The sequence below is a fragment of the Lepidochelys kempii genome, chromosome 18, assembly GCF_965140265.1.
Source record: "Lepidochelys kempii isolate rLepKem1 chromosome 18, rLepKem1.hap2, whole genome shotgun sequence".
NCBI lineage: Eukaryota > Metazoa > Chordata > Testudines > Cheloniidae > Lepidochelys > Lepidochelys kempii.
The window spans coordinates 18,919,772-18,947,578 of NC_133273.1; the positions used below are offsets into that span (position 1 = coordinate 18,919,772).

Genomic DNA, 27,807 nt, shown 5'->3' on the forward strand with positions numbered 1-27,807 from the left:
TCTAGTCCAACCCCCTGCTTGAAGCAGGACCAATCCCCAATTTTTGCCCCAGATCCTTCTTTGAAAGTCTGATGAAGATTGGACATGTCCAACATTAGGGTGAGTTTTAAGCTTTATTAAAGAAAAATCATGCATCCGAAGTGAGCTGTAGCTCACGAAAGCTTATGCTCAAATAAATTGGTTAGTCTCTAAGGTGCCACAAGTCCTCCTTTTCTTTTTGCGAATACAGACTAACATGGCTGTTACTCTGAAACATGATAAGAAAGTTGAATTTCAGCTCCTTTTGCCAGAGGTCTGATACTGAGCTGCATTTCCCTCTCCTGATCCAGGTCATCAGACCAGACTTCCTTCTTGTTGGTTTAATATTCCTGCTAGAAACTAGCAATAAACAGTAAAGTGACAACTCTTAGTGCAGTGAGGAGCCATGCTTTTCTCTCAGTTACAGTGGTGTGTGCTCCTAGTAAACCCACTGAAAGCAATGGGCTGGGGTCACTGAAAGCAAGTGATGCTGGGGTCACGGATCTCATTGTTTCCAAGGGATTACTCCAGATTTACTCCCATTTAATGAATCATTGCTGGAAACAGCTAATCGGCAACTCTCTCTTTTTGAAATCAAGTGGCATTATTCACAATCTCAGAGTTAGGGGGCAATGGAGCATTCATGTGTTTCTTTTTAAATTAAACTTAGTTATGTCAAGGATTACCTTCCTTTGCAAAATGAGTGAAACCAATTCACTGGCTTACTGTGCATGGCAGTGACTTGCTGACTCATTTACTTGCAGCAACAGTCATGATTTGAAAGTGCCTTCAGCCCGCGGTGGGGAGAAAGGGCCCATTCTCAGAATCTGACACTCCTTTCTGACACCCCCGTCAATGGCTGCATTTTATCTTGGTCAGCCTTTCACCACCCTAATAACATTAAAATACAATTTAAACTGCTGCTGTTCTTTATTTGCTATTCAGGCCTCTGGGAGCAATAAATCAATCAAGGGCAAGGAGAAGGCTTAAAACACACAAGCATACCCTCAAACTTCCAGTGACTGAGGCTTAGTCCTACAGAATGTGTGTGCCCGCACGTGTGTAGGAAAAAGGGCGGGTGGTCAGCAGTGCTCTCTCTCTTTCTGACAAACAGCATTCCAAGGAAGAAAGGGCACACTCAGGCTTTTTCCATCGCTTTACTCAACTGAAGACTGTCAAACATGCACGTTCCCCAGACCTCTGGTGTTTGTGGGCATGAGCAGTGGTACGCAGATAGAGATGGCTGTGAAGAAATAACAGCTGATTTGACGTGTCCCCATTCCTATTTGCGTGTTGATAGACCAAAGTATAAATCATCTTATGACGCAGGTGGGTCCAGGCCCCAAGTCCTAACTTCTGTCAGGGTTAATAATTTGTGTATGGATGTGAAAAGGCAATGCTTAAAACATCCGGATTATGTGTGCCCTGCACCTTTGACTCCTGGGATTTTCTCTGCCTTCAAGAATTACAAGCAGGGGTTTTAGACAAACAGAGCTGTTCTTTCTGGCAGGCAGAAGGACACTACATGTGCCTAGAATGGCAAGTGTAGTACATCTGTCTCCAAACGGGGCACTCTCCCACACCCACCCCGGCCAACGAGTAAACAGGTGTTTTGTCTCCTGGCTAACTAAATACGTGGACCCCCCCTAGTTAAACTCTATCTCTACTGATGCCAGGAGCAGAACTTCTCTTTCCATGGCATCATTCAGCTTCCAGTGATGTATCTACAAGCGATGATAACACTTTACTGTGCTCCCCAAATAATCACCAACTTTTGCAACATGCCTGGCTGGCAGGTTAGTCAGTATCCTCCCTATTTTATAGGGGGGTGGGGCGGGAACTGAGAGGTAGTGCTGTTAAATAACTTGCTCAAGGCCACACAATGAGTTGAGACTTTTCTATGATGGAGGAGGGGTTTGCACCAGCGTAGCTATACTGATGTGCAAACTGGGAAAATGTGGGCTGGTACAAGTCACTTTTTTCACTGGTGCAGCACATCTATAATAGGTGTTTGAACCAACAGGGCTACATCAGTGCAAAAATGCACACGAGTCTGTAGCGGCAGGAGTTAATGGCCTTCAGACCAGAGTGTGTGTGAATCTCTTTCTAATATGCCTTTCCTTCTGGTGAATCTACACATTGCCCTGGCTACCTTCCTTTTTCGACACTCCAAGAACTCTGCTTGCAAGACACATTCAGTATTTCACCATCAGCAAATGGTGACCTTTATTTAGACTCGAATGAATTAAAGTAAGCAAAATAGGGTGGTATCAGCTGTAAACACATTTTATTCTTTCTTCTGTTCTTTTCATTCAAGATTTTATTCAGCGCTTTAAAATGACAAACAGAAGTTCTGAAGGTAATGAGTCTGGTCTATATCACAAAATGGTAGGAGTCTTACAACATGATGCAAATGGCGTGCTCATAAAGGCCTGGCCAGATCAGACTATTTTCTATCTAGAAATCGGTAAACAGAAGTTGATGCATCCCATAATGGAAATCGGGCAACTAGACTGGAGTATTGCATTTTTTGTTTTCCCTTCCCCTGCATTCAGAGATGTGGTGTGCACAGTTTTAACAAGCCAGCCTGGCTTATCTGTGCTCTGGTCCTTTAAGTAAGAATTCTTGAATGATGCACAAGAAAAACACGATGTGTAGCAGCTGGCTGGCAGTCATCTTGGAACTGAACAAATCTAATATCCTGCTGTGTCTATAACATACTTTTTGTATATAATGAACCTCATGCAAGCAGATTACACTGAGCATGTAGGTAACTCCATGTTAGTGGTTATTTGGGAAACATACTGCTGAGAAGCCATTTTCTGAATATAGCAAAAAATGCTGTCAGGATCTCAACACAACAAACAGCCTGTTATAATGATAACCCCTCATTCCACAGGCCTGTCCTCTTGGGCTTTTTCCGTTGTGATCTTGAGATAACAGAGTTAATGACTCTATATAAACACCCCCTCTAGCCTTCATGTCAGATAGGTCCTGGGTTGTTTAAAATACCACTAAACTGTGCATATGTCAGAAATTCCTTTTTCACAGGTAAATTGACTTTAAAAATGTCCAGTTGATTGACTTGGTTTTGTAACTTATTTGTACAGATGAAAATTGTCTTTCCCCATAGTCTTGCTCCTTTGTCCTATGCTGTAAATATCAGGGGGTTTATTCTGACGTAGCAAGAAATGGTCGCTATAACTTTAACTATGGTCTCAGTCCATTATGTTAATTTCACACTTGTGGCTGCACTGTTTATCTCTAGATTTTTAGTGTTCTGGATCTCTGAGGCTAGAATGAAGGATTCCCCCTCCCCCATCATTAAAAACTTTATCACAGTGAATGGAAAAGAACAGAGGGATTGAAATTAATAATTTCTGTTCTGTGGGAAATTCCAGCATTTCCATTCATACATACTTAACTGGGGGAAAAAGTCACTATTTCCTGCAAAATGAAACTTTTTAGAAATTTCATTTTGGGAATATCAAAATGATCTTCTTAAAGCACTGTATTTTTAGAAGGTTGAAGCACTTCATTTAGACTTTTATATAATATAAATTAGTCAAAATGACCTTATTGAATGAAACACGACTCAGGTCAATTTTCAGTGAAATCAATGTTTGTTTGAAACATTTCAATTTTATCAAAACAGCATTTTCTGAAGGAAAACTGTTCTGTCGGATGACTTTTGACCAGCTCTTGAAAAGACCACACACAGCATTGTTTATTGGTTCAAACACTGATTTACCCTTTGTGCACTTTGCACTTAACAGTAAAATAGGTTAGATCAGTTGAGGGAAATTCTTTCTTTTTTTATATTAATAATGAAGTTGGTTGAAAATTTTCATTCTGAACCTTTTTTAAATACAGAAAATTGGCTTTTAAATTAAATGAAAACTTGAATGCAAAGTGTCTGCTTGTCTCAGAAATTTTGTTGTTGGAAAACTAAAAATTTTCAACTGAAATTTTCTCATGTTTTGGTCAAATATGTTTGTTTACCAAAGATGGAAAATTTTGCTTTCAGGTTTTCATTTTTTTGTCAACTAAGTAAAATGTTTTGATGAAAATTTTCACAAGGGGGAAAGACCCATTTTCCAAGCAGCAATAGTTATTAATGAAAGATCTCTCGGAAATATCCATTATTCTTCCTTTCTTTCTGTTCTCCCATGCTAGAAAAATTAGACTTTTTTTTTTTCTTCTATTCTCCAATCTCTTTCGTGAGTCTAATATTTTGCCCTCTATCCCTTTGCTGATTTCTTATCCTCTTGTCTCTGGCTCATCTGTAGAGGGCATTTTATCTTTTACTTTGTCACACCTGTGAGTCTACAGTGTTTTGATTCCTGCAATTCAATATTCAATATTTCCCTTTTGCTCCTGTAATTACCCTAAAGTGCTGCTGTTTTTCTAGCTCCCAGTCCTTAAACATGCCATGTTCTTTCTGTTTCTTGCTCTTATTCTATGTCTTATCCCGTTCCAAGCATGTGGCCTCCACCACCTTTTCACATATTTGCAGCCTTCCTAAATATTCTTGCAATAATTTCCTTTAGTCCAATGGACACTTGCCCACCGGAGTCAAAATTGAAGGTATTTGGGCTTCTTCCCGAAGGAAGATTCCTAAACTGGGTGTGTTGCCTTCTGGTATGTAGCCTTGTATGTATTTTTAATAATATTTTATATGGTTACAAGAGGTCAGAGTAGACAGAGTATTCCTTTTTTCTTATCAGCCATCACTTCTCACGTCCAAGGATTAAATCCAAAAGAACCTGAGTTTATTGCCTAGGAAATCAATTTGCCGCCTTTCTAACAGCTTGTGCCCATCCTTGCTTTTTGCAAACACCTCAGTCAGTAAGTAGCCATCACTCGTGCAATCACATTTCTGACTGCTTTTCCTTTGATGCATCGTTTTTAATCTGCTTTCTTTAACTGCTTCAAGGACTACAGGAGAATTGTATAAACATGCACCTTCGTTGTCCTTAACTGCAATCCAAACTGTCTCTGTTGCATCAGCGAAAACATTGAGTATCTCTCTCTGCACAGGTTGTGCCCTCTCCTTAGAACAGCCAGCCCTCCCCTTGCAGTGGCTCCTTGTCATGTTGGTCTGCTAAGTCCTCAGTCATTTGATCTGTTATTAAAGAGAATAGACATAGATGAATGCAACACCCTTTAAATCCTTGTAACTCTGGTTCATTAATGTTATGTAGGCTCTTAGTGCAAGGGTGAGAGTTTAATGTTTTTCTGTGTTGTTCCTTTGCCGCCTTCTCCTACACTCGGAGTGGTTGATATTTGCAAACCCCCTCGTTTCCACCTCTGCAGGGCCAGATTAACCTTTTGTGCGCTCGGCGCCAAACGTATTTGTGGGCCCCCATGGGGCAATGGAGCATAGTGCGGGGGGGCCAGGGGTATGGCATGGCAGGGGTGGCCCCTCTCTGTCCAGCCCAGTGCAAGGGCACTATATACAAAATGGTAGTTGCCAGATTCACACTGGCCCGCCCGGCCCTGTGCTGTCAGCATGCCCCTTCCTTTCGTGGGGCTAGCCATGCCATGCCACACCACACATCCCACCCCCCCGCCCAACACCGGAACACCCCCACCCCCGATTCCCTATGGCCAGAGTCCTCCTGGACCCACTATGCCCAACGCCGCCCCCCCACCGACCCTGCCACAAATACACAGCACCCTGCACACCACGACCCCTGTCCAGTGCCCCCCTCCCTACAGCCCCACCACAACTGCCCAGCACCCCCCACACAACCCCTACTCCCTACTGCTCCAACACACACATCTTCCCCACCCCCTCACAGCTCAGCACCACTGCAGGTCCCCCAGAGACCCACTCCGTCAAGCCCTGCCTCCTGGCCCCACTCATCGGCCCTGCTGGGAGGCGACTGTGTCTGCCGGGCTGAGCTGCCAGTGCAGCCAGGGCTGGTCCCGGGGTGGAGAATCAATCCAGCCCCCTGGGAGTGGCATGATCAGCCACGCCAGGGCCTGCCCCAGCCAGCCTCCCTCAGGACCCACTTGCCTGGAGGGGCCCAGCCAAGCCCCCCCACACTGCCCCCCATCAACTGGCTGAGACTGGCCAGGCTTCTGTACTAGTCCCAGGTGGCTCAGCTCCAGGGAGACAGGTGGGGCCACACAGGTGGTGGGAAGCAGAGACTGTCGGGAGCCGGAGGTGCCCTGCGGTCCGGCCAGGGGGCAGAGAGAATCCTAGGATCATAGATTAGAGTTGGAAGAGACCTCAGGAGATCATCTAGTCCAACCCCCTGCTCAAAGTGGGACCAACCCCAACCAAATCATCCCAGCCAGGGCTTTGTCAAGACGGGCCTTAAAAACCTCTAAGGATGGAGATTCCACCACCTCCCTAGGTAACCCATTCCAGTGTTTCACCACCCTCCTAGTGAAATAGTTTTTCCTAATATTCAACCTAGACCACCCCCACTGCAACTTGAGACCATTGCTCCTTGTTCTGCCATCTGCCACCACTGAGAACAGCATAGATCCATCCTCTTTGAAACCCCCCTTCAAGTAGTTGAAGGCTGCTATCAAATCCCCCCCTCACTCTTGTCTTATGGAGACTCAACAAGCCCAGTTCCCTCAGCCTCTCCTTGTAAGTCATGTGCTCCAGCCCCCTGGTCATTTTCATTGCCCTCCACTGGACTCCCTCCAATTTGTCCACATCCTTTTGGGGCGGCGCAGACCCAGGAGTGGCCCGGCCCAGCCCAGCCCCAAGCACAGACACAGCAGCCCACTGGGCCTGGCCCAGCTCAGACCCAGGAGTGGCTTGCAGGGGCACGGACCCAGGGGCAACCGAAGCAGTGTGGCCCTGCCCAGCCCTAGCTGCGGCCAGGGCAGTGTGGACCTCGGCGCGGCTGGAGTGGCCCAGCCCGGCCCCAGACACAGCCAGGGCGGCGCGGCCCGGAACCAAGCGCAGCTAGAGTGCCCCTCCCCTGGCCTGAACCCAGCCCTAGCCCGGACCTGCTGGGGCCAGGAAGAGGGGCCTATCCTGCAGCCCCAACTCCTGAGCGGCCGCGGCGGGGAGAATCGCCTCTCTCTCACAGACCAGGTGTTGCTGCGGGGGGAGAGAGAGCTGGGGGAGTCCTCTATCCTCACCGTAGCCCCCCAGAACCACCTCTCGCACTCCAAATCCCTCATCCCCAGCCTCACCCCAGAGCCTGCACCCCCAGCCGGAGCTCTCTCACCCCTGCACCCCAACCCTCTCATATCACCTCCATATTGGTGCACGTAACAAAATTAATTCTGCACATGGGTGGGAAAAATTAGCGGGAACACTGCCCAGGATCGACCCCCGGGGGACTCCGCTTGATACTGGCTGCCAACTAGACATTGAGCTGTTGATCACTACCCGTTGAGCCTGACGATCTAGCCAGCTTTCTATCCACCTTATAGTCTATCCATCCAATCCATACTACTTTAACTTGCTGGCAAGAGGCCGGCTGATGGGGGCAGGGGGTGGAGAGGAGCCCTTGGCCGGCTGGTGGGCAGGCCAAGAGGAGCAAGTGGTGGGTGGGGTTGGGGGGCTGGCGGGGTATCGGGGCACAGTGCAAGCAGAGCAGGCCAGGGCCCCTTCTGAGCATGGGCCCGGCTCCATGGAGCCACTGATGCCATTGTAAACCCGGCACTGCACCTCTGTATTCTAAATCAGCAGCCAAGTAGTTTGCCATGTAAACAGCCAGACTCTTTGCTTCATTGAAGGTGAGATGCAGCCATTCCCCTTTACCATTTTCTCTCTCCCTGTTTTGATATTCGAAGGGAGAATGCTAGTGTCTGGAAGCAAACTAGAAAAATAAACAAATTGTAAAATAAATGCTTTGGGCTGTGGGGTTGGGTCTTGTGCAGCACTGTGTAACCTCACAAATCTCAGCCGAAACTGCAGGTGCACGACGGGAGGGGGAGGATTTCCATCTTGTCTGATTTCAGAGAAACTACCTATGTACAGGGATAATTTCGTGCTACAAACATTTATGGGCTAGACTCTCCGTTGGCGTAAATCAACTGACCATTCACAGATTAAAGACCAGAAGGGACCACTGTGATCATCTTAGCGTGACCTTCTGCATCGCACCGGCCAGAGACCTTCCCCAAAATAATTCCAAGTGCAGATCTTTTAGAAAAACATCCAATCTTGATTTAAAAATTATCAGTGATGGCGAATGCACATGACCCTTGGTAAATTGTTCCAGTGATTAATTACCCTTGCTGTCAAAAATGTACGCTTTATTTCCTTCATGGAGCTCTGCTTGCAACAGCTGAAGATCTGGCCCTATATCATCAGAACAAACTTTCATTAGCTCATCGCTCCTTTGTAATGTGACACTGCTGCTAGCTGTGTTGATACCATTGCCTCATAAAAGTTAACCCTATCATGGGTGCTTGAATACATTACCGCCAAACATCGGCGCTGACTCTGTGGGTGCTCCAGGGATGGAGCACACAGAGGGGAAAATAGTGGGTGCTCAGCCCCCCTGGCTGGCAGCCCTGTAAATCAAATCCTACCCCTCCCTCCCAGTGCCTCCCACCTGCCGCAGATCAGCTGTTCAGCAGCATGAAGGAGGAGCGGGGGCAGGAAGAGGCAGGGGAGGGGGCGGAACAGGGTGGGAAGAGGCAGAGCGGGGTTTGGGGACTTGGGGGAAGAGTGGGAATGGGAGCCGGGTCTGGGGTTGAGGACCCCCTGGAAACTGAGGAAGTTAGCGCCTATGTTAACAAAATCTTAAACACCCTGGATAGCTGTCCATCTTTTAATAATATTCTCCCCCCCCCCATCCATGTCTGCTCATCATTTCTGTTAGCAACTGGTAAGCTATCAGGAAATGCAGTTTTACATCCCATTTCGCTGAAAGTCCAGATAAGGCCCCAGCATCAGCTCTGCAGCATCCTTGATCACTTGTCTGTTCAAACAAGTGTCTCTCCCCCAATTTTAATATCTTTGACCTTTGCCCATCATCATCATCTCTTTATCTCAGCCCATTTCAGATGGAAACAGCTAGCCACTCAGAGGGCCAAATTCTGTTGCAGTGTCAATGGGTGCTGGTCCATTGGCTTCAGTGGAGTTTCACTGATTTACCCCAGCAGAGAATTTGGCAATATATGTCTAACCAAAACTTCTCTCCACTCATGTTAATCATGCTTGTTTTGTGGACAGCTGAATTAATGTACTTGTGAGATGAGCCTTTTCCCAAGCACATAAAGTCCAAATCGCTGGGTCACAGCTCACCTCTTATTGCTTGTCTGATTCTCTGTGTTTGCTATAGTTTGTTGAGCTAATGTTTAGTTACAGCTGAGATTTAGTTTTAGGAAATATTGTACCGGTGATATGCTGAATAGAGGACGCTGGTTAAAATTCTACCGCCAAACTGAAAGGAAGGTTGGGGCAGGTTCCTTGCCTTTGATGGAGTCATCTCTACCTCACCCTCCACGCCTGGATCCTAATAAATCCCTTCTGCTCGAAAAAGCTTATCCCGAAGGCTCATAAAAATTCTTCTGAAGAGGAAATATTTGCCTTTGGAATAGGGACATAGCAAGTACCCTATTGAATCACACCCATGGCACGTCTCCTTCAGTGTGCTGTTTTTAAAGTGGTCAGCCTATATATTTGAGGCCTGTGGACATATAGAGTCCATGCTGAAGCGCTGTCTGAGTATAGCCAGAGAAGGAAGCAGGATCCAATTGGTGAACAGACTTCAAAATCCTAAATGACAATGTACCATTTTGCATTAAGGAGCTAATCCAGTGTCCACTGATGTAAAAGGTCTTTTTAATTGATGTCAGCTAGTGTTAGATCGGACCTTAAATGTCATGTAATTTCAAAACAATGGAAGATATCATGAGTTCATCTGCCCCTGCTACTGGCCAAATCCCCATTTCAACCATGCAAGTCAGGTACTCTGAGTTCTAGTGATAATGTAGTATTTTTCAAGAACCACCCATTTCCAGATAGATGTACTTGAACAGAAGTATGTTCATCAGCTGGGTGCGCTCAGAGCGCCTTTTAATGCTGGCTACTATATTTCCCCAGATCTTTGCTTCTCTGCCGTCATGTGCAGCTCTCTGGTACATGGAGACGTCACAGACTAACGGAGAGCATTTTTATGAGAGTCCCACGTTAGCAGCATGCTGCTGACTATGCAGAGGAAGAAAATCCTTGAATCTTGGATTTGTTTCCTTGCAGAGGGAGCATACAAGCTCATTAGAAATGGGTGTGTGACGGGTTCCCCCTGGGCTGCCACTGAACCAGCCTGACTCACCAGCCTGGGCTCCTTTTACACTGTAGTGCTGTGACAGACCCTCAAGCCCCCTCCAGACACACACAGGTAGGGACACACCCAGCTGCAGCTACGCACAGATGCTGAGATCAGCTCTGCATGGGAAGGCTCAGCTAAGGCACCTCCCAGTTCCTAAGGCACGCACCCCACTCTGGAGTGTAAACCCAAAATTATACCGTCTTGCGCTGCACAGAGAACTGTACAGCATAAGCTCATGAAATTCACCCCCTACCTCAATGTGGAGGAAAATATGCAACAGCTTTTTGCCCCCCAGTTATGATGTCCACACACCTGGTTTTAAACAAAACAAAAACAAGTTTATTAACTAAAAAAGTTGGATTTTAAGGGATTATAAATGATTACCTAGTAAATAAATAAAAACTGCAAACTGATCTTAACACACTAGACAGGTAGGAGATGAATTGGCAAATTCTCACCCTGACTGATAAACAGGCTGGCAGATTCTTAAGGCACAAGCTGCCTTGGCTTTGCAGCTTGGCTTTCCCAGGTTTTCATACATGGCCTAGAAATCCGTTAGCATGGGACCATCACTTATCCCTGTTCTTTGTTCCTCAGGTGTTTCCAGGTGTGTTGTTGTAGGGAGAAAAGGAGTACTTGTGGCACCTTAGAGACTAACCAATTTATTTGAGCATGAGCTTTCGTGAGCTACAGCTCACTTCATCGGATGCATACTGTGGAAACTGCAGCAGACTTTATATACACACAGAGAATATGAAACAATACCTCCTCCCACCCCACTGTCCTGCTGGTAATAGCTTATCTAAAGTGATCATCAAGTTGGGCCATTTCCAGCACAAATTCAGGTTTTCTCACCCTCCACCCCCCCACACAAATTCACTCTCCTGCTGGTGATAGCCCATCCAAAGTGACCACTCTCCCTACAATGTGCATGATAATCAAGTTGGGCTATTTCGTGCACAAATCCAGGTTTTCTCACATCCCCCCCACCCCCATACACACACAAACTCACTCTCCTGCTGGTAATAGCTCATCCAAACTGACCACTCTCCAAGTTTAAATCCAAGTTAAACCAGAACATCTGGGGGGGGGGGTAGGAAAAAACAAGAGGAAACAGGCTACCTTGCATAATGACTTAGCCATTATACTTATATAAAGTCTGCTGCAGTTTCCACGGTATGCATCCGATGAAGTGAGCTGTAGCTCACGAAAGCTCATGCTCAAATAAATTGGTTAGTCTCTAAGGTGCCACAAGTACTCCTTTTCTTTTTGCGAATACAGACTAACACGGCTGTTACTCTGAAACATGTTGTAGGGAGAGTGAGGTCCCCCATGCTGTCCTTTTCCACCTTTTATATCTTCTCCCCACATGCCTGAAAGGTCTTTTGCTGCGACCTGGGTCAAACAGTTCCCATTGTGCAGTGCGATCTCTGAGAGGTTTCTATTGTACACAGTTCCTGGGTAATCCTGGTGCTTGTGTGCATTTCCTCCATGAGCCATTCGTATTGTTTGACCTTTTTACTGTTGTACCTGAAAGGATCCTTGGGGGTGTTCTTCAACCTCACCACGTTTCAGTAAGACGTACATAGCTAAACTTCAAAGACGACAGTAGCACCTACAATCCAGTGAGATATTAATGTCTAGCAGATCAAGACTTTTACAATGATACCTCACAAGGCATCCTTTGTACAAAACATGTCCTAATGACATGAGTGGTGAATATTGGAATGCCAGGGTGTCACAAGGTGGATCTTAAGTTTGTTTCCCCAACTACTGCCAAGTTTGAGGCTAAAGGTTGATAACTTGTGCTGTATCCAAAGAAGTTGAAACAGGCTCATTGTTACCTGTCTGTCCTGATGTGCTTGTTTGCATGTCAGCAACCAGAATTCATTCACAAGACTATTTCACAGCTGTACTAGAGTCTGAGCTCTGGAGAGGTTGGAGGTTTGACTTGCATCTGCATGGAGTTCTTGTTCTGTAGGATTGATAAGTCAGAAACGTAAAAGGCGTTTACCATTTCTGCTCTTACTACCTTCATTGTTTGTTCTTTGGCAAATGCAATAATCTATAAACGGTGTGGCCGTAAGCCGTTCTCAGTATTGACCAGGGCCAACTCTACATTATAGCCAGGACAGATGGTTGACAGGGCGAGAAGTATTTTAGTGACTGCTTGATTGTTCAAGTGAGTAATTTTGAGGAGTGGACACTTTTTTTCCCTTTTACTTAGGAAGAAAAAGCCCAGGGGCAGGGCCCTGTCCATAATTGGTCATAGTAAAACTCCAGACACTGAAACACCTTTGGGGTAGACAGACTATAAAACCTAGTAATTATAGCAAATCCAGGATTTATGGCTCTTCTCACACACCTGTTCTAGTAAAGCTATAGGCAGCATTTCCATTGTCCCTTGAGGCAAATAAAGACCAGCTGAGCTTGTTTTTGTGCTGCCTTCATAGTCCACAGAGCTACAGAAGATGCAGCTCTCATATATCCACCCACCCAGATGTTGTATCGGACATTAAATTGACCTTCCCAGCTTTAAAGTTTGTGGCCTGGGCAGAAAGCAAGATTGTCTCCTACGGGAGAAACATTGATCTGAACAGAAGGTTAGTCTCGCTGCTGGCTGAAAATTTTCCAGTGGAACAGTTCTGTTGGGAAAATGTTGATTCACTGAAATCAAAATGTTTCACAGGAGCGTGTGGATTTCAATGAAATTTTGCTTTGGAAAAACAATTGAAATTAAGATTTCATTTTTACATTTGAAAATAACACTTCATTTCAAATTGTTATTTATTATATAATTATAACAGGAAAAAGGTCAAGATCTGAATGAAGTGTTTCAATTTCTTCACAATGGAACATATGGATTGACCCAAAATGAATGTTCTTTAAAAAAAAAAAAAAAAAGTGTGTGGGAAATTTTGGAATTTTTTGGTTTTGTTGTGATTTGGAACAAAACCAGATTCTGAAATCATGGAAATTTCCTGTGAAATGGAGATTCCAGTTCCTGCACAGCTAGAGTTAAGTAGGCTATTGCTCTTTGAGCCATTTCACTCTGCATCGCCGCAACAGCCTGCAATATAAACACTGCAGAATACTTTATTAGTACCCAGTTGTGCCAAGTGCTACAGAACCTCAGTTGCCAGTGAAGTCTCCAGCAGGATCAGACCCTCATGTCTCAAGCACTAACCATTTCTGTACACTCTATCAGTCATTCTGATGCTCACAGTATCCTCCTTCACCCTGGCCTGTCAAATCTGTACTACAGGGCCTGATTCTGATTTCACTTATGGTGATGTAACTTGAAGTCAAGGGGTGCTGCTAAGTTACACCAGCCTAAGTGAGGTCAGAATCAGGCCCCCACTGATATAATCTAGATGCATGGTAATAATGCATATGGATTGCACTACAATATGTCCTGTGTAACCTACATAGATTGTAACATATAGTTATCTGCCATTTGCATAAACAGACAGTAAATCAGCTGTGCAGAATGCTGCGGTGTAATTTAGTTTTTTACAGTATTGTACTATTGCACCTCCCTTGGTGGGCCATTATCACCCTGAAGGACTCTGCCTATTAAAGCCTCCTGGCCTCGGCAGAGAGATTGGAATGTTTTGCCAGCTGAGTGAGCTCACTGACTGGCCAACACCGATAAATAATAATTATCTGACTTTCCCTATGATTGACGGCTTTGTACAAAATTCATGGATAACCTCAGCTGGTGTTTGTGAAATGTCGGGATCCTCTGCTGAAGGCACGAGAGAAGCACTGAGTACCGCAGGGTCACTACTGAAGTATCAATGCTCAGGCTATGGCTACGGCTACACTACAGAGCCTGTGTCGGCACAGCCCCCTAAGTAAGCGCAGTGTGTGCTGACAGAAGGAGTTTTCCTGCTGGTATAGGAATAGCACCTCCCCAACAACACTAGCTAGGTCAGCAGAAGCACTGTTCTGTTGGCATATTTATGTCTACACCGGGGGCTTTGTCAGCAGCGACATCAGCCAGGGGTGTGGTGTTTTCACATCCCTGACCAACAGAGCTACATTGGTATAAGTTTGAAGTGAAGACCAGACTGCACTATGCTGTGCTGTTGCCTAGACTAAGACCTGGTATAGACTTAAAAATTGGATCAACCTAGCTACATCACTCAGGGCTGTGATAAATTGCATGCTCTGGGCCTGGTCTGTGCTAAAAAAGTTACGTTGACTCAGCTACATTGCTTGGGTGTGAAAAATCCACATCCCTGAACAATGTAGTTAAGCCAATTCTTCCATCAACCTAACCTACCACCTCTGGGGGAGGTGGGTTAACTGCATAGATGGAAACCCCCCTTCCGTCGCTGTAGGAAGTGTCTGCACTACGGCACTCCAGCAGCACGGTTACAATGTACACATACCTAAGTACAGAATATGTCTTAGTAGATGAAAATCCTGTGGCATAGCTTGTAAACTCTGAGGAAGCAACTGTCTTTTTATTTCCTGTGTGTGTACAGCACCGAGCAAAGGGGGGCTCTGGTCCCCAGTCAGAGCCGATAGACCCTGGGTCGTCAGTGGGCGGGGTCAAACCGGGGACCTCTGGAGCATAGTGCATGAGCCTCTATAGCATGAGCTAAAAGCCAACTGGCTGTTAAGCAGACTCATTCTCTCTCTAAGTAGTCTCGGTGCCTGTCAGGGTTCCCTCCCCACTCTGAATTCTAGGGTAGAGATGTGGGGACCTGCATGAAAGACCCCCTAAGCTTGTTTATAGCAGCTTAGGTTAAAACTTCCCCAAGGCAAAAATTCTTTGCCCTTGGAGGGTATGCTGCCACCACCAAGTGATTTAACAAAGAATCAGGGAAAGGACCACTTGGAGTTCCTATTCCCCCAAAATATCCCCCCAAGCCCTTACACCCACTTTCCTGGGGAGGCTTGAGAATAATATCCTAACCAATTCATTACAAAGTGATCACAGATCCAAACCCTTAGGTCTTAGGACAATAGAGAAATCAGTCAGTCAGGTTCTTTAAAAGAAGGATTTTATTTAAAAAAAAAAAGAGATAAAAATCACCTCTGTAAAATCAGGATGGAAAATAACTTTACAAGGTAACAAAAGATTCAAAAACACAACAGAATTTCCTCTAGGCTTAGTTTCAAAGTTACAAAAAACAGGAATAAACCTCCCTCCAGCAAAGGAAAAATTCACAAGCAAAACAAAAGATAATCTAACATGACTTGCCTGGCTTTTACTTACAATTTTTTTAATATGAGAGACTTTTAGGATGGTTTATAGCAGAAGGAGTTTTCTGACCTGATTCTTCTCTGCTTCCCAAGAGAAATCACCAAAACAAAACCTCCCACCCAGATTTGAAAGTATCTTCTTTCCCCATTGGTCCTCTTGGTCAGGTGCCAACCAGGTTATTTGAGCTTCTTAACCCCTTACAGGTAAGGAGGAATTCTAGGCTATCCTTAGCTGTATGGTTATGACCGTGCCACTAGATGGGACACAACACCACACCCAGGAGGTGTGTGGGTTACATCCCACTGATCGGCGCTGAGGACATGCAGCCACTGACGTGACTGGACCACTAGCCTGGAAAGGGAGAGGTTCCTTCTCTCACATTAACAGTCTGCACTCTAGTCAGTCAATATGTTCCTGTGTCTGTGTATGTCTGGAGTGTGACTGCAGGGAACATTTGTGTTTTGGGTCTTTAAGATCTGCTCTGTTCCCTCTAGTTGTGTTTCCACAACACAATCAGTGTCTTTACTGTGCAATAGGTCTTGGAATCCTGAAATGGTAGGTTAATCTCTGTGAAAACTCTGCAGATCCAGTTTAAGCTACAGAGACAGTCTCTTGATAGAGTTAGTATACAAGCTATGTGTTTTTTTTTTTTTGTTTTGTTTTTTTTTTGTTAAATGCCACTTCTTGGATTGTTCACTTCCTGATCCTCTGTCATGTTGGCAAAATAATTTTGAGGATTAAATCCAGGATTAGCCAAGTAATCATCTACCGAGATATCAGCATAAGAACTGTGGGAATTTGGATTGGGGAGCTCGTGTCTGTGTGAATCAGAGGTGAGACTGAAGTAGGGTAGAGATTTTTATCTCCCTCTATACACAAAATAGTTGAAAGAGATGTGTAGATAAGTCTGCTAATTATTTTGATGGTCTTTCCTGCTAAAAATGCCCTTATCATAACCTAGATGCAGAGGGAGTGGGGGGTCTCCAAGCATGAACTGTTCCCTAATAGACTTACTACTATTTTAAATATTAGAAATTACTCTCCCTGTAAGACTTCAGAACCCTACCCCCCTCACAAGTTACTTGACGTCTTCATTAACCTCTTTAGAAAATATTCCTATTATTAGGTCTCTCTGTACCAGCTGTGGTTCTGCACCCCACTTGGAGTGAAATCCAAAATCAGGAAACAAGCAAGTCACGATGGGAAGCAATAAAAAGGAAGCTGTTCTTTCTAACTGTGACAACATGAATAAGTAATGGGAAACAACAGGACTAAGTGACAGCTAAATGGCAGAAACCAAGTCATGGAGTCAATATGGCCCCGTTGTCCTCCAAACAACATAGATGTATGGTGTCTGGATGCAACACATGCATGTTTCATGTGTATTATGTAAATAGGAGGTCCCAGTTAATTTCTAACTTCTGAACATAATAAACAACATCCTTGTATCTGGGCTTGTTCCTTCCTTTCTGAGCTAGAAGGGATCACGTTGCCAGCTCATCTAAATGAGGCCTAAAGATACTGTCAGGTGCCTACCTCCACCTGGTGAAGTTCTATAACTAGCAAATCACAGACTAAGTGTTTATGCCATGTTTTGTGTGTTGCATAATCAGGGCTATTGACACGATCCATCTGATGCTCACTAATGGCAGCAGAAGAGGACAGGCTGTGCCATGTGGGAGGAGGAAGTGATCCATCTAAATACACTGATGGTGTTTATTATAGATGATCCCAGCCCTTTAAAATACCTCCTGGGCTGCAGCATGAGTTCCACTGCATAACACTGAGTTCTTGACTTAAAGAGGAAAATAAGACTCCCTTACTGCAGGATGGGAAGAGTCTTAAAGGGGCAGGACTGTAGTTAGACTTCTAGTCATGTCTCTTCTTCCTCTTTCTGTTCTGGGTATATTTCCTTTATGCTCATTTGTGCTGCTGAACATACCAGGTATAGCACTTCCTACCCCACTGTGTCCAATGAAAAGTTAATGGATGGTCTCTAATACAGAAGGTACAGCAGAAAACCAGCAGCAAAACGGCTAATGTGAAATAAACTTGGGCCAAATGACAAAAAGCCCTGAGAGAAAGGGGCAGTAGATACTGCCCCACCCTGGTGTCTTGGGGAGTATGTGTGGGAGATATAGGGTCACCTGTGAAGAGAGGTTCTGTGTCTCCTGGCTTCCTGATGCTCCCCTTGGTTCCCCTGTCAACCTGGCTTTCTCTGCAGTGGTTGCTGGCGCCAAGCCCCATTGAAGCAGAGCTTCCTTCTACATGCAGATCAGCTTAGCTCCTTGGTAATGAAGAGAAATCAACACTTTCACTTATAAAACTCCTAGGGAACATGAATGTATAATATGAAATTACTTGAGTGAATATAAGACAGGGATCCAAGTAACCAGATCCTGTGATGCAGTCAACAGCACGGGGCAGAGATCCCTCTCTTTCTGATTAAATTCTGTGCTGTTCTCTACAAACTGTACCGTGGGAACTGATTTCCACTGGGTTGGGAGCAGAGGGAGAGATTTATATGGAAGTTTTAATTCCAGTCTTAGACAAGAAAAAGTCTTGTGTGTTTATTGCTTGTTTTGTATATTTATTAAAACTATTACCAAAAAAATAGGATCAGCTGGAAAAATGTTGACAAACTTACACACACTGACAGGAAAACCCCCCGACCCTGAGGCCCAGCTTTATAAAGGAATTTAGGGGTTGCTACACTCAGTGTTGTAATGCCTAAGTCTCATTTCCCAAAGGGATTTAAGTACTTAGGAGCCACAACTGCATTAACAATGGATGGGATTTAGACTTTTAAGTGCCTAAATTACTTTTGAAAATGAGTGCAGGCTCCTAAATCAGTCAGGCACTGCAACACTGAGCCCAGTGCTTTTAAAAATCTGGGTCTGAGCTGACATGAGTTCAGGGCAGTTGTAGGTGCATGGTATCTCTCAGGATTTGGCCCATAACGAGGATAATACACTATCAGCCATCTTTTCTGTGTTCACAGGGTCTTATTTTATACTCTACAAAGAAGTTCTTTGAAGAAAGCCATCACTCTTAGAGTTCTACAAAAGCAGAAATGTTTCTGCAGTGATCACATCTTTGCATGTACAAACTAAAGTGATCTCTGAAGTCTCTTGCACGAGCTCCTTACATTCTGAGATCTAATAATGAGTTACCAGCCTGAGCAATCCTCAGTGATTCTTCGCAAGGTTTAGCTTGGATTCTTCATTTGATGGGAGTTCATGTGCACACAACTCTGGCTATGAAGAGGACTCTGTAAGATTCTTTAATGTCTCCTTTTAAGGTCAGTACAGCTGCCACCATCAAAGGGTGATCTGGCTACAAACAAAGAATATGTAAGTATAAGCAGTCCTCTTCATCTGGCAGCTAGAGCCAAAAGTCTGATCAGATTTTGTAAATTATGCATTTTAATATCTTGAAGTTATCAGATGTGCCAGTTATGGTTATAGAGAATCTCTCTTAATAACTGCGCTAATCTAATGAAAGCTGGGAACAACAGGGTACTCCTTCCCTAGTGGGGAGCATGGCATCATCAGGTTACAGCCATGACAACGAGCAGGGTGTGGGTGTGGCATACTGTGCTGTACTGTGGGTTTGGGAAAGAAATGGAGATCCTTTATCCATGAGTTGTGTAAGAGCCAGCTCTGGTCACCAGGAAACCCTGAGTCAATATCAGGGCCTCATACCATGAACTCTAGTTCCTTTTGTACAGAATGACAGCAGCCTTCTAATTTTGGAAGATGCTAGTCATCCTGCCACCCCGACAGGGATCCCTGCAGAGAGAGGAAACTGAGAGAACGAATAAGAAACACGTGAGGATGAGGCATGGAGGAAAATCTCAGCTTGTAGGGACAGTGTCTTGAACATATACCAAGGCCCTGTAGAAGGAACCAAAGCAAACCCTGGTACCTATGGTGGGTCACAAAACAAACTCAAATAAGTAGTGAACTCCACAAGAATTAACGGGTTTTGTTTGCAGTAAGGGAGATTTAGATTGAATATTACCAAAAAAATTGCTAACTCTAAGGATAATTAAGCACTAGTACAAGTTTCTAGGGAGGCTGTGGAGTCCCCGTCATTGAAGGATTTTAAGAATAGGTTGGACAAACACCTGTCAGTGATGGCCTAGGTATACTTGGTCCTGCCTCAGCATGGGGGGAATGGGTGAGATGGCCTCTTGAGATCCCTTCCAGCCCTGCATTTCTATGATTCCATGAAAGAGACAGGAATCCAGGGCTACCACAGCCTGGGTACTGCAGCAACATGCGTTTAAATTTGTCTGTGATTTCATATGATTGGGGCAGCAGAAAATCTTTTCTTTGTTGAAATCTAGCATGAGTGACTTTAATTTAATTTAATACTAATAAACTTTTGCTGAAAGGTGTTATGTAAGTGCAAAGATCTTAATGCCTCATATAAGGTATGCGTGATTATGCCCCTCATTCTCATCTCATAGATGGATCAATTGAGGCACAGAATTTATGTAGCAAGCTCCCAAGGTGACACAGCCAGTCCCTGGCTTCTATTCTCTAACACTAGACCCTGTATCCTGTTTTCATGCAAATCAGACACTAAGTGAAGCAGGTCTATTGTTATAACTTCTATCTAAAGTGAGCTGCACTGATGATGACTCGAAGACTTGCTTCTGAGCTGATCCTGAAAGCTAGTGAGACTGTGCTCTGTTCCCTCTAGTATACAATAATTTCCATAAACAATATGCTTTGGAAATGTTAACGTACATCAAAGTCAGCAGGTGGCATCCAAGAAACACTGATGCATTTGATTTGACCACGATCAACTGTTCCTTTAACAGGCTCGATGGTAAATCCCTTCTGTTGCAGGAGTGGTAGGTTATCCAAACTGAACTCTACGTTCTGCAGCAACGACAAGCAGTTAGTGAAGTAGAACACACGCTGTTAGTTACAGCCAGCTCAGCTTCTGGGTACAAAAGACCTTAGCTTACAGGCTACCTCACCCTAACCTGTAGAACTCTGCCTCCCACCTGCCAAACCTCTTGTACCTTTGCTCCTGAGACATGAAAACAAGCAGTGAATTTAATGTGCTTGGTTGTAATGAAGCACACTCTGGCTAAAAGGAGAGTGTGTAGAGATTTTTCATGAAATTAAACTAACTTGTTGTCTTGAAGTCTCATTTGCGGGGACCACAGTCTGTTTCATTGTCAACAAACCAACCCTGAAAGCTGCAGCTAAGTGTAAGTTCAGAAGGTTGTTTTTATAAACAGTTGCCCATAACACTTTGTTGTTAATGTGAAAGCTGCTAATTTGGTCCATAGTCACACTTTTATTATGGATTTAAGAATTAGGGGAGAAATGTATTCAACTAATTGTATTATCTTCTTCTAATACCCTCCTGCTGATTCCTCGTCTCCCCTTGAAAAATAAACGTCCGTCCTTTCAAACAATACTAGTGCTTTTATAATATGGTGTCAGGCTTAATGGAGATCCAGAAAGTCATTTAACGTGGGATCTCTGCTGGCTCCGGATTCTCGAGAGCAGTTGGTAGCCATTTGCAAGTGCTGACTCAATTTCTGAGCTGAGTGCATTTTTCATTTTGTTTACCTTCTTCGATGCAAACTGAGCTGTCCGTATAGCCCCGATTTTCAGCTCCCTCACTGCCGGAGTCCCAGAGCTCTCTGCTTGGATGTACTCCAGGCTCAGGAGGAGAGGCTTTGCTGGTTCTTCCAGCTCTAAACAGACATGGATCAAGTTAACTTTGGAACAGCCAATGAATGTTGGTCCCAAGTCAGGCATAAATGACTTATTGATCAGTTGGTCGAAGATGGTGTAAATTATGCCAGAAAGCACCAGCAGAGAGAGTGGTAGTAGGAAAGTCCACCAACAAGAGTGTCTGAACAGTTCCTACCACACTTTGACTTACATACCAACGGGTTGGAAGGAAGAGTGAATTTAAAGAAGGGTAAGGTCTTGTTAAATTGTGTCGTCTTACACATTCCTTGCTTTTTCTGTTTCATCCTTCTATTCAGGCCCCTTAGCTTGTAAGTTACACTCACTTATATTCCTTTGCATCTTTAAATGGGTGTAGTTTACATATCTCCTTTGAATTTAAACCCATATCTTACATTCAACCTCCCATTTAGTTTCTGTATTAGCAACTCCTTAGGTCTTAGTCTCTGATCAGAGCAATGCTGAGTGTGCATATATGTGAGAATTTTATAAGCATTTTAAATTAAACCTTCACTTGCCATTTACAGAAATGCAGCTAAAATACATTTCTGTGCTGTACTGTTAGTTTATCCTTTTTCACATACTAAACTGAAAAACTGTCTAATCCACATGAGGTAAAGCCCGCCATTCATGTGGATGAGAAATTCTACTGTATTAGATTTAGAGAAAATTCTTCTCCCGATAACAAGTTTTTCTGCCATTTTTATATTGAGTCAAACCCCATCCATAATATTCTGCCCTTTGGCATTTGACTCTGGTACCCACATGCTGGAGGTGCGATCTCCTGTGAACTTTTTTTTAACACAAATGGAGACAGATAAATCTATGTTGATAGCACTCTCCCACATTAGAATAAAAATAGAAAAGGCAGGTTGTTACCTCCTTTTGCTGCTTCTTCAGACATGGGTGATGTTATAGCCAAAGACTCCACGGGCACATCCAAGGGATCCCCTCCTTCCACAAACATCATATGGTTTCTTGCAGCACCCTTCAGCCAGATCACACGAGCTATTTCCTATGTAGGACAAGAATTCTGCAGATGCAGGTTACAGCCCAGGTCTTGATGTAATAGTAATATCAACACAACTGTAATAGCTGTCTAGAAACGATTGTATAATCTGTCTCAGTTGTTTGCAGGCACACTGGCAACTGAGCTTAGTCTCTCCTTTATGTATGCAATTATATTCCATGATGCAAGAGATCTTTGTCATCTTCATTCTGCAATCAGCTGCTGACTTGGTAGGGGACATGTATTTTACTCAGCCTTTTATTCTGTGGCAGAGTGTCTCCGTGATAACAGGGCAAAGCATTCATCGTAGACCTCCCAGACAGGCAAAACTTATCTGGTATAAAATATGACCTGTCCGAGATTTGTGAACCTGGGCCAGGTTTCAGGCACTCATCACTGATTTCATGGTTTTGGGTGTGGAAACCATGCATAATTCAACTCAACCACAATTAGATTTCTGGCTTTATCCCTACCCGAAACTCTGGGAATGCAAACTCACCTGAAATGTTTGCAGTAACCTTTTTACTTGCAGTATTGGTAGCAGCCACTAGGTGGCACTCCTTGCTAACTGTTGGCTAGTCTCCTAGGAGGTTGGAATATCACCCTTGATGTTGCCCATCTGGCTTTTGTCTAAGCCCAGTACCTGCTCCACAGAGGGACCACTCCCTCCCCATGCAGAGGAACAGCAGAGCAGCTTCACAGTAGAAAGAGCAGCCTCTGTTTAGGAAGGGCTTTTGGGGCATGGGCTCTGCAGGAAAAGATCCACTATCCCAGTCCCTTCAACAGTTTCTCTGCACTGGGAACCTATGTGAAGTTGTGCTCAGCAATTGACAAGGGTATATGCTGGCTCCCCACAATTTGCCCAGCTGCGAAGTGGGGTTATGTATGGAGAAGAGGGATCTTATTCCAAGTCATTGTGAATTAATAACAAAATACAATTATTTCCACTCCTGGTAGAATCCCAATGCCCATGCTGATAAATTCAGTTTGAGCCATATGGCAGCCTTCGATTTAACAGTCCAGATGCCCTGAGGTTGCCTTACCTTGCCAAAGAGCACAACCTTGAGACAGTCAGAATAATACAAACTTTCATGGTCTGGACTGAAGGTAACAGTGAAATCCTGACTCTTCCTAGGCTCAATTCTGCCCTCTACTGGAAATATGTTGAACACACTTAACCCACTGTAGTTCTGTGTACCTGGAAGAGCAAAAAACAGAAATATAAGGATGACAGAAAGAGAGCTCTGTTCTACCTCTCTTTTTATATTTCTGTCTCACTTCCTTTTTTGTCCCAATGGTAAATGAGTAAAATTTCTGGTGCATGTTTATGCAGCAAAGTTGGAAATCTGGGTGTTAAAAAGCCTAGTTGGAACCACCCATGAAGTTTTTCAAAATACCCATTTCCCTGGAGGAACTGGAGAAGTGCCATTAAACCATTCTTACTTTCTTGTATTAATTACACATAAATTGATCTTGCTATTTGATGGGTAATATGCTGAGTGGGTTTAACCAGATCTCAACAATAGAGTCTTCTTACTTGGGAACGTTCTCTTAGGCTATGTAAACTTGTACCAACCAGGAATTAATAATTAACGCATTTGCTATTAGTGAAGCAAATACTGTCCTTAGTTACAGTGTTGTGACCCCCACCACTGCAAGGCTTCAGTGGACCTGAATGGACCAAACACGAGGCAGAATTTGGCTCCTATATCGTACTTGATTAATGAGATGAAAAACTATTTACCAACAAAATCTGTCCGTCCTGGGGGAGACGTGATGAAGAAGGGAAGTCTCTGCTGCTCTTTGTCCCTTGTTTGTGAGAGTGATTCTAGTTTAATGGAGTATCTCAGGGGCAGAGTAGAAGTGTTCTGTATCTGGAGGGAGTCATTGACACAACAGCATTTTAACTGGGGAAATGATTTAAAACCCTGTAGGATGTGTATTGTGCAAATGGGCTGAAATTGTTCATTGCATGCCGAGGTGCCATACATGGTGCATATGGGTTACTATTATCCACAGTGCATTCTTCTTGCCAGACAACACAGAGCTTTTTCTACTCTTGGAACCCACCTGCAGGAAATACATGCTAGTTGCTTCCCATCAAAGCTTTGTGATGCCTGCACAGTGAAAGATTTAATAGACTAACAGTTTGCTTCTAGCACTTGGCCTGTTCACTAGATTTGGGATTAGCAGTGTGGAAATCTACAGCAGATGAACGAATCAATTAAACTGTTCTCTAGCCTATCCTGGTAATCCCTAGCTGGGCACATCCCCATCCCACGGAGACAGGAGGCAGGCACAATCAGGGTGGCTACAAAGGGGAACATCTGGGAGGGAAGGGCAAGTAACTCTGCTGCTGATGCTTGAGGGGCCATTTCTGGCCTCCCTCACCCTTGTGTGTACTGGACAGAACCAGGGAGAAGAGCATTCAAGAGGTGGTTTTAAATGTGCAGTAAGACGCTCACCCCTCCCCAGTGCCTCTGTAGGCAGAATTCCCCCAAGCAGTGCAAAGTCAGCTCAGCACCCCTGCCAGGTAGAAGTACTGTTAGCCTTTAAGACTCTCAGCTTCTAATGAACTCCCTGAACTAACAGTTTGTCCCAGGTGTTCATCACAGGCTTAAAAGCTAAATGTTTAATGAAGCAACTTACTGCTCAGCATAACATCCTGTCAGGAAACTCTCTTACATGCTTCTGACCAACTAGGAATGGTACTGACCCACCACTAATCAGGTCTTTCAACTCGACACAAGGGAGTTTCCATAAGGTCAGGATTTACCTTGAATGTGGAAGTGACCTTCTCTTTTGCTATGACATATCCCATATCGAGCACTTCTCCTTCCACAGAACAAGCAATTGATGGAGCCACCCCATGGCCAGTAATACTGAGGGTCAGGGTGGCTTTTATGCTCCGGATATCCAGAGTTTCAAAGAACTGCAAAGAAGGATGTTCATACTGGTCAACTGTAACAGACACTTGCTTTAGAATTTCAGGGTACAATACAGAGCCAGGGCTAAATGCCAGCTGGGTGCTGTGCATAGGCACCTGGAAATGGGGATGGAACGTCCTAGCTCTTCATAATCACATCCCAGGTCCTTTATAGAAACATCTACGAAGAGGATAGTTCCAGGGCTTAGGGACCATCGGGTCATTTATCTGTGGGCATGCCCATTGACAGTAGCATTCTGCCTGTGCTGGGGTTAGAGGTGGGGCTAGGGCTGGTTCACACTGGATCTGGATTTGCAGTACTGTATGTGTGTATCTGGGCTTGAGGGCACTTAGACAGCAAGCCAGAATTTGGCCCTACTTTCTTATTCTGATTCTGAGGGGGCTTATATTTCCTTGTCTAAGAAATCTTGAGGGACTGAGGGACTGGATGCTCAAAAGGAGTTAAGAGTGAAATCAGTGGAAGTTAGGAGGCTAAATAGAAGTTTGGAGCCTACCTCTTTCTGAGCATCCAGCCCTGGGTCTGTAATGAACTCTCCCAGGGAGAATGACCTCAGTGTGATACCAATGTACTAAAGAACACAGCTTATCTGACTGCCCATTACTAGAACAATGTTAAGCTGCTGTCAATGTTCTGTTAAGGGTCAGACTCCTATAGAGCCATGCACATTCCCAATAGACAATAGAGAGCCCACTGTGTATGTCTTTAGACTCCACTGTTGTGCACCGTGCTGTGCATCAGCTGCCTACTTTCTCCACCCAGAAGTGGCTGCATTTCAGACGAGCTGTCTGTAGTTTGCAAAGCACTGTGGGATGGCCTGTCTGTGTAGTTTGCAAAGCATTCTAAGATCCTTTGTTAGGAAAGACATTCCAGGCATAAATTAATATAATTCTCCATGGAAAAAATGCTAAAATCAGGTCTTAACCAGTCAAATGTCTCTCAGAACTCCTTCAGCATGAACATTCTTTATTTTATTATTTGTGCACCAGTACTGACATTATTTTAAAAATATATTTTTGGGCAAGTCTTGTATTTTTAAATGCTTCTGATTGCTTATTATTATCTATGTGTCTCCCCGTGTGTAAAATATTGTCATATATATATAAAATATTTACTCACCAATTTACTCTCATTTGGACAAAAAGAAATGAAGAGAAACTGGTTTTCCCCTGGCTCAAGAGTGCCAACTGGACTGATCAATAGGAAGGGCCCATTGGGGTTCAGGATGGAGAATCCTAGCTGAAATGTTGCAACTCAAGGAAATGCAAGTTTATAGGTGACAAACTAAGGGAACAAGAGCAGGATTTAAAGATAATTCAAACCAACCTGTGGTCTATCAGCTTTTTTAGCGTTAGTGAGCTAGACCAAAGAAAACAAAAAACAACCCAATTCTTTGCCCAAAACTCAAATGTCTGAAACAGGGTTTTTTCAGTTAAAAAAAACTTGTAATAACTTCCCTGCAGCTCTGTCCCTAGGTTTTGCCTGGGGTGGGAAGCACACAAATTAAACCAGCATATGAGAGGAGATGTTCTCTCAGATTTTTCTGGCCCTGTTTAGACTCGGCAATACTGGTAGCCTAGAGAACAGCCTTTTCTAACTGAAGATTTCCAGAAGTTGGGAGAAGTGTTGAGCAAAAACTTGGCTTTTGGTCTCTGAGCTTGTGTGTGTCATGTTGGTGCTGGAGTTGGCTGCATTGCTAGTAGCTTTTGCCCTTTTAGAAAGGGCTGAAGCATGAGCATGAAGAGCCTCTCAAGTCTGGTTTTTAAATAGAGATTTGCCAGCAGAAAAGTGAATAGTGGGAATTTTACAAAAGCATTTAGATTGGAAGTGGTCTTCCAAAGTTCATTTCTTCCAACCCTGTAAAATAGATTTTACAGTCTATCTAGCTGTGAAAGATGGGTACCATAGCTGAACTACACTGTCTCCATTAAAGGTGCTTTTACAATCCTAATGATGAACAATTCTTGCAGAAATAGGGCCAAAGTCAACAGTGCCTGAATAAGTGGGTTGTGGAGAGTGAACACTCGAGTCAAGGATACTGCTAGCTGCTCCTGGGAGATGTTCTGTATTGTAACCCGTTCGATTATTCTGTGGCCTAAAATGTATAAAAACAACACTTTCAGAAATGTTACTGTAATCAACCAGTAAGAAAGACCACTAAATTGGACACTCCAGTTTCTAACTCCAGTGCTGCCCAGTGCCATCTTTACTTATGGTGTCACAATATTCATTGCACTCCAGTGTTAGACAGAATGGCCAGGAAATAAAACCATTAATGTTAATTCCAAGAATGAGCTAGCAAAAAGTTCTGAAATTAGTGACAGACTGATCCTTTCTTTCAAGATAGAAAGCAACAAATGTGACACTTCTAGTGTCTCCCAGTCTTTCAAGGAAGAAGGTCAGATACCTCTCAGGTGGCTGTTTAAAAGTATTTACAATGCATGAGACTTTTTACTCTTCATCTTACTGGGATTTCCTAAATGTGGTATTTATAAATCAACATTTTATAGCCAGCCTGGTTGTGATGAAGGTTCCATGTATTAGAAGGCTGTCATGAAGAGGCTAGACCTGTCAATGACCACATTGTATTCTCCAAACATTATTTGGCTAGAAAATTCTATCCAGGAGGGAAAAA

General features: G+C 44.1%; 1 protein-coding gene across 11 annotated transcripts in view; it reads right to left on the bottom strand.

The window, feature by feature from the left end:
- Positions 1-4,582: 4,582 nt before the first annotated feature.
- CFAP74 (cilia and flagella associated protein 74) overlaps positions 4,583-27,807 on the bottom strand; it is a 117,698-nt gene continuing 94,473 nt past the window's right edge. For 5 of the 11 annotated variants that reach the window (XM_073316515.1, XM_073316517.1, XM_073316513.1 and 2 more), the window contains 9 exons: positions 27,212-27,267; positions 26,292-26,411; positions 25,004-25,159; positions 23,972-24,101; positions 23,271-23,425; positions 22,098-22,233; positions 21,093-21,220; positions 20,253-20,387; positions 15,328-18,831 (listed from right to left, as the gene is read on the bottom strand). In XM_073316515.1, the coding sequence (XP_073172616.1) occupies positions 18,733-18,831; positions 20,253-20,387; positions 21,093-21,220; positions 22,098-22,233; positions 23,271-23,425; positions 23,972-24,101; positions 25,004-25,159; positions 26,292-26,411; positions 27,212-27,267 (1,115 nt within the window). In that variant the 3' untranslated portion in view covers positions 15,328-18,732. Of the gene's footprint in view, positions 5,144-12,121; positions 12,253-15,327; positions 18,832-20,252; positions 20,388-21,092; positions 21,221-22,097; positions 22,252-23,270; positions 23,426-23,971; positions 24,102-25,003; positions 25,160-26,291; positions 26,412-27,211; positions 27,268-27,807 lie in introns of those variants that run through there. The other 6 variants (XR_012155532.1, XR_012155530.1, XR_012155531.1 and 3 more) reach the window with 6 other exon arrangements.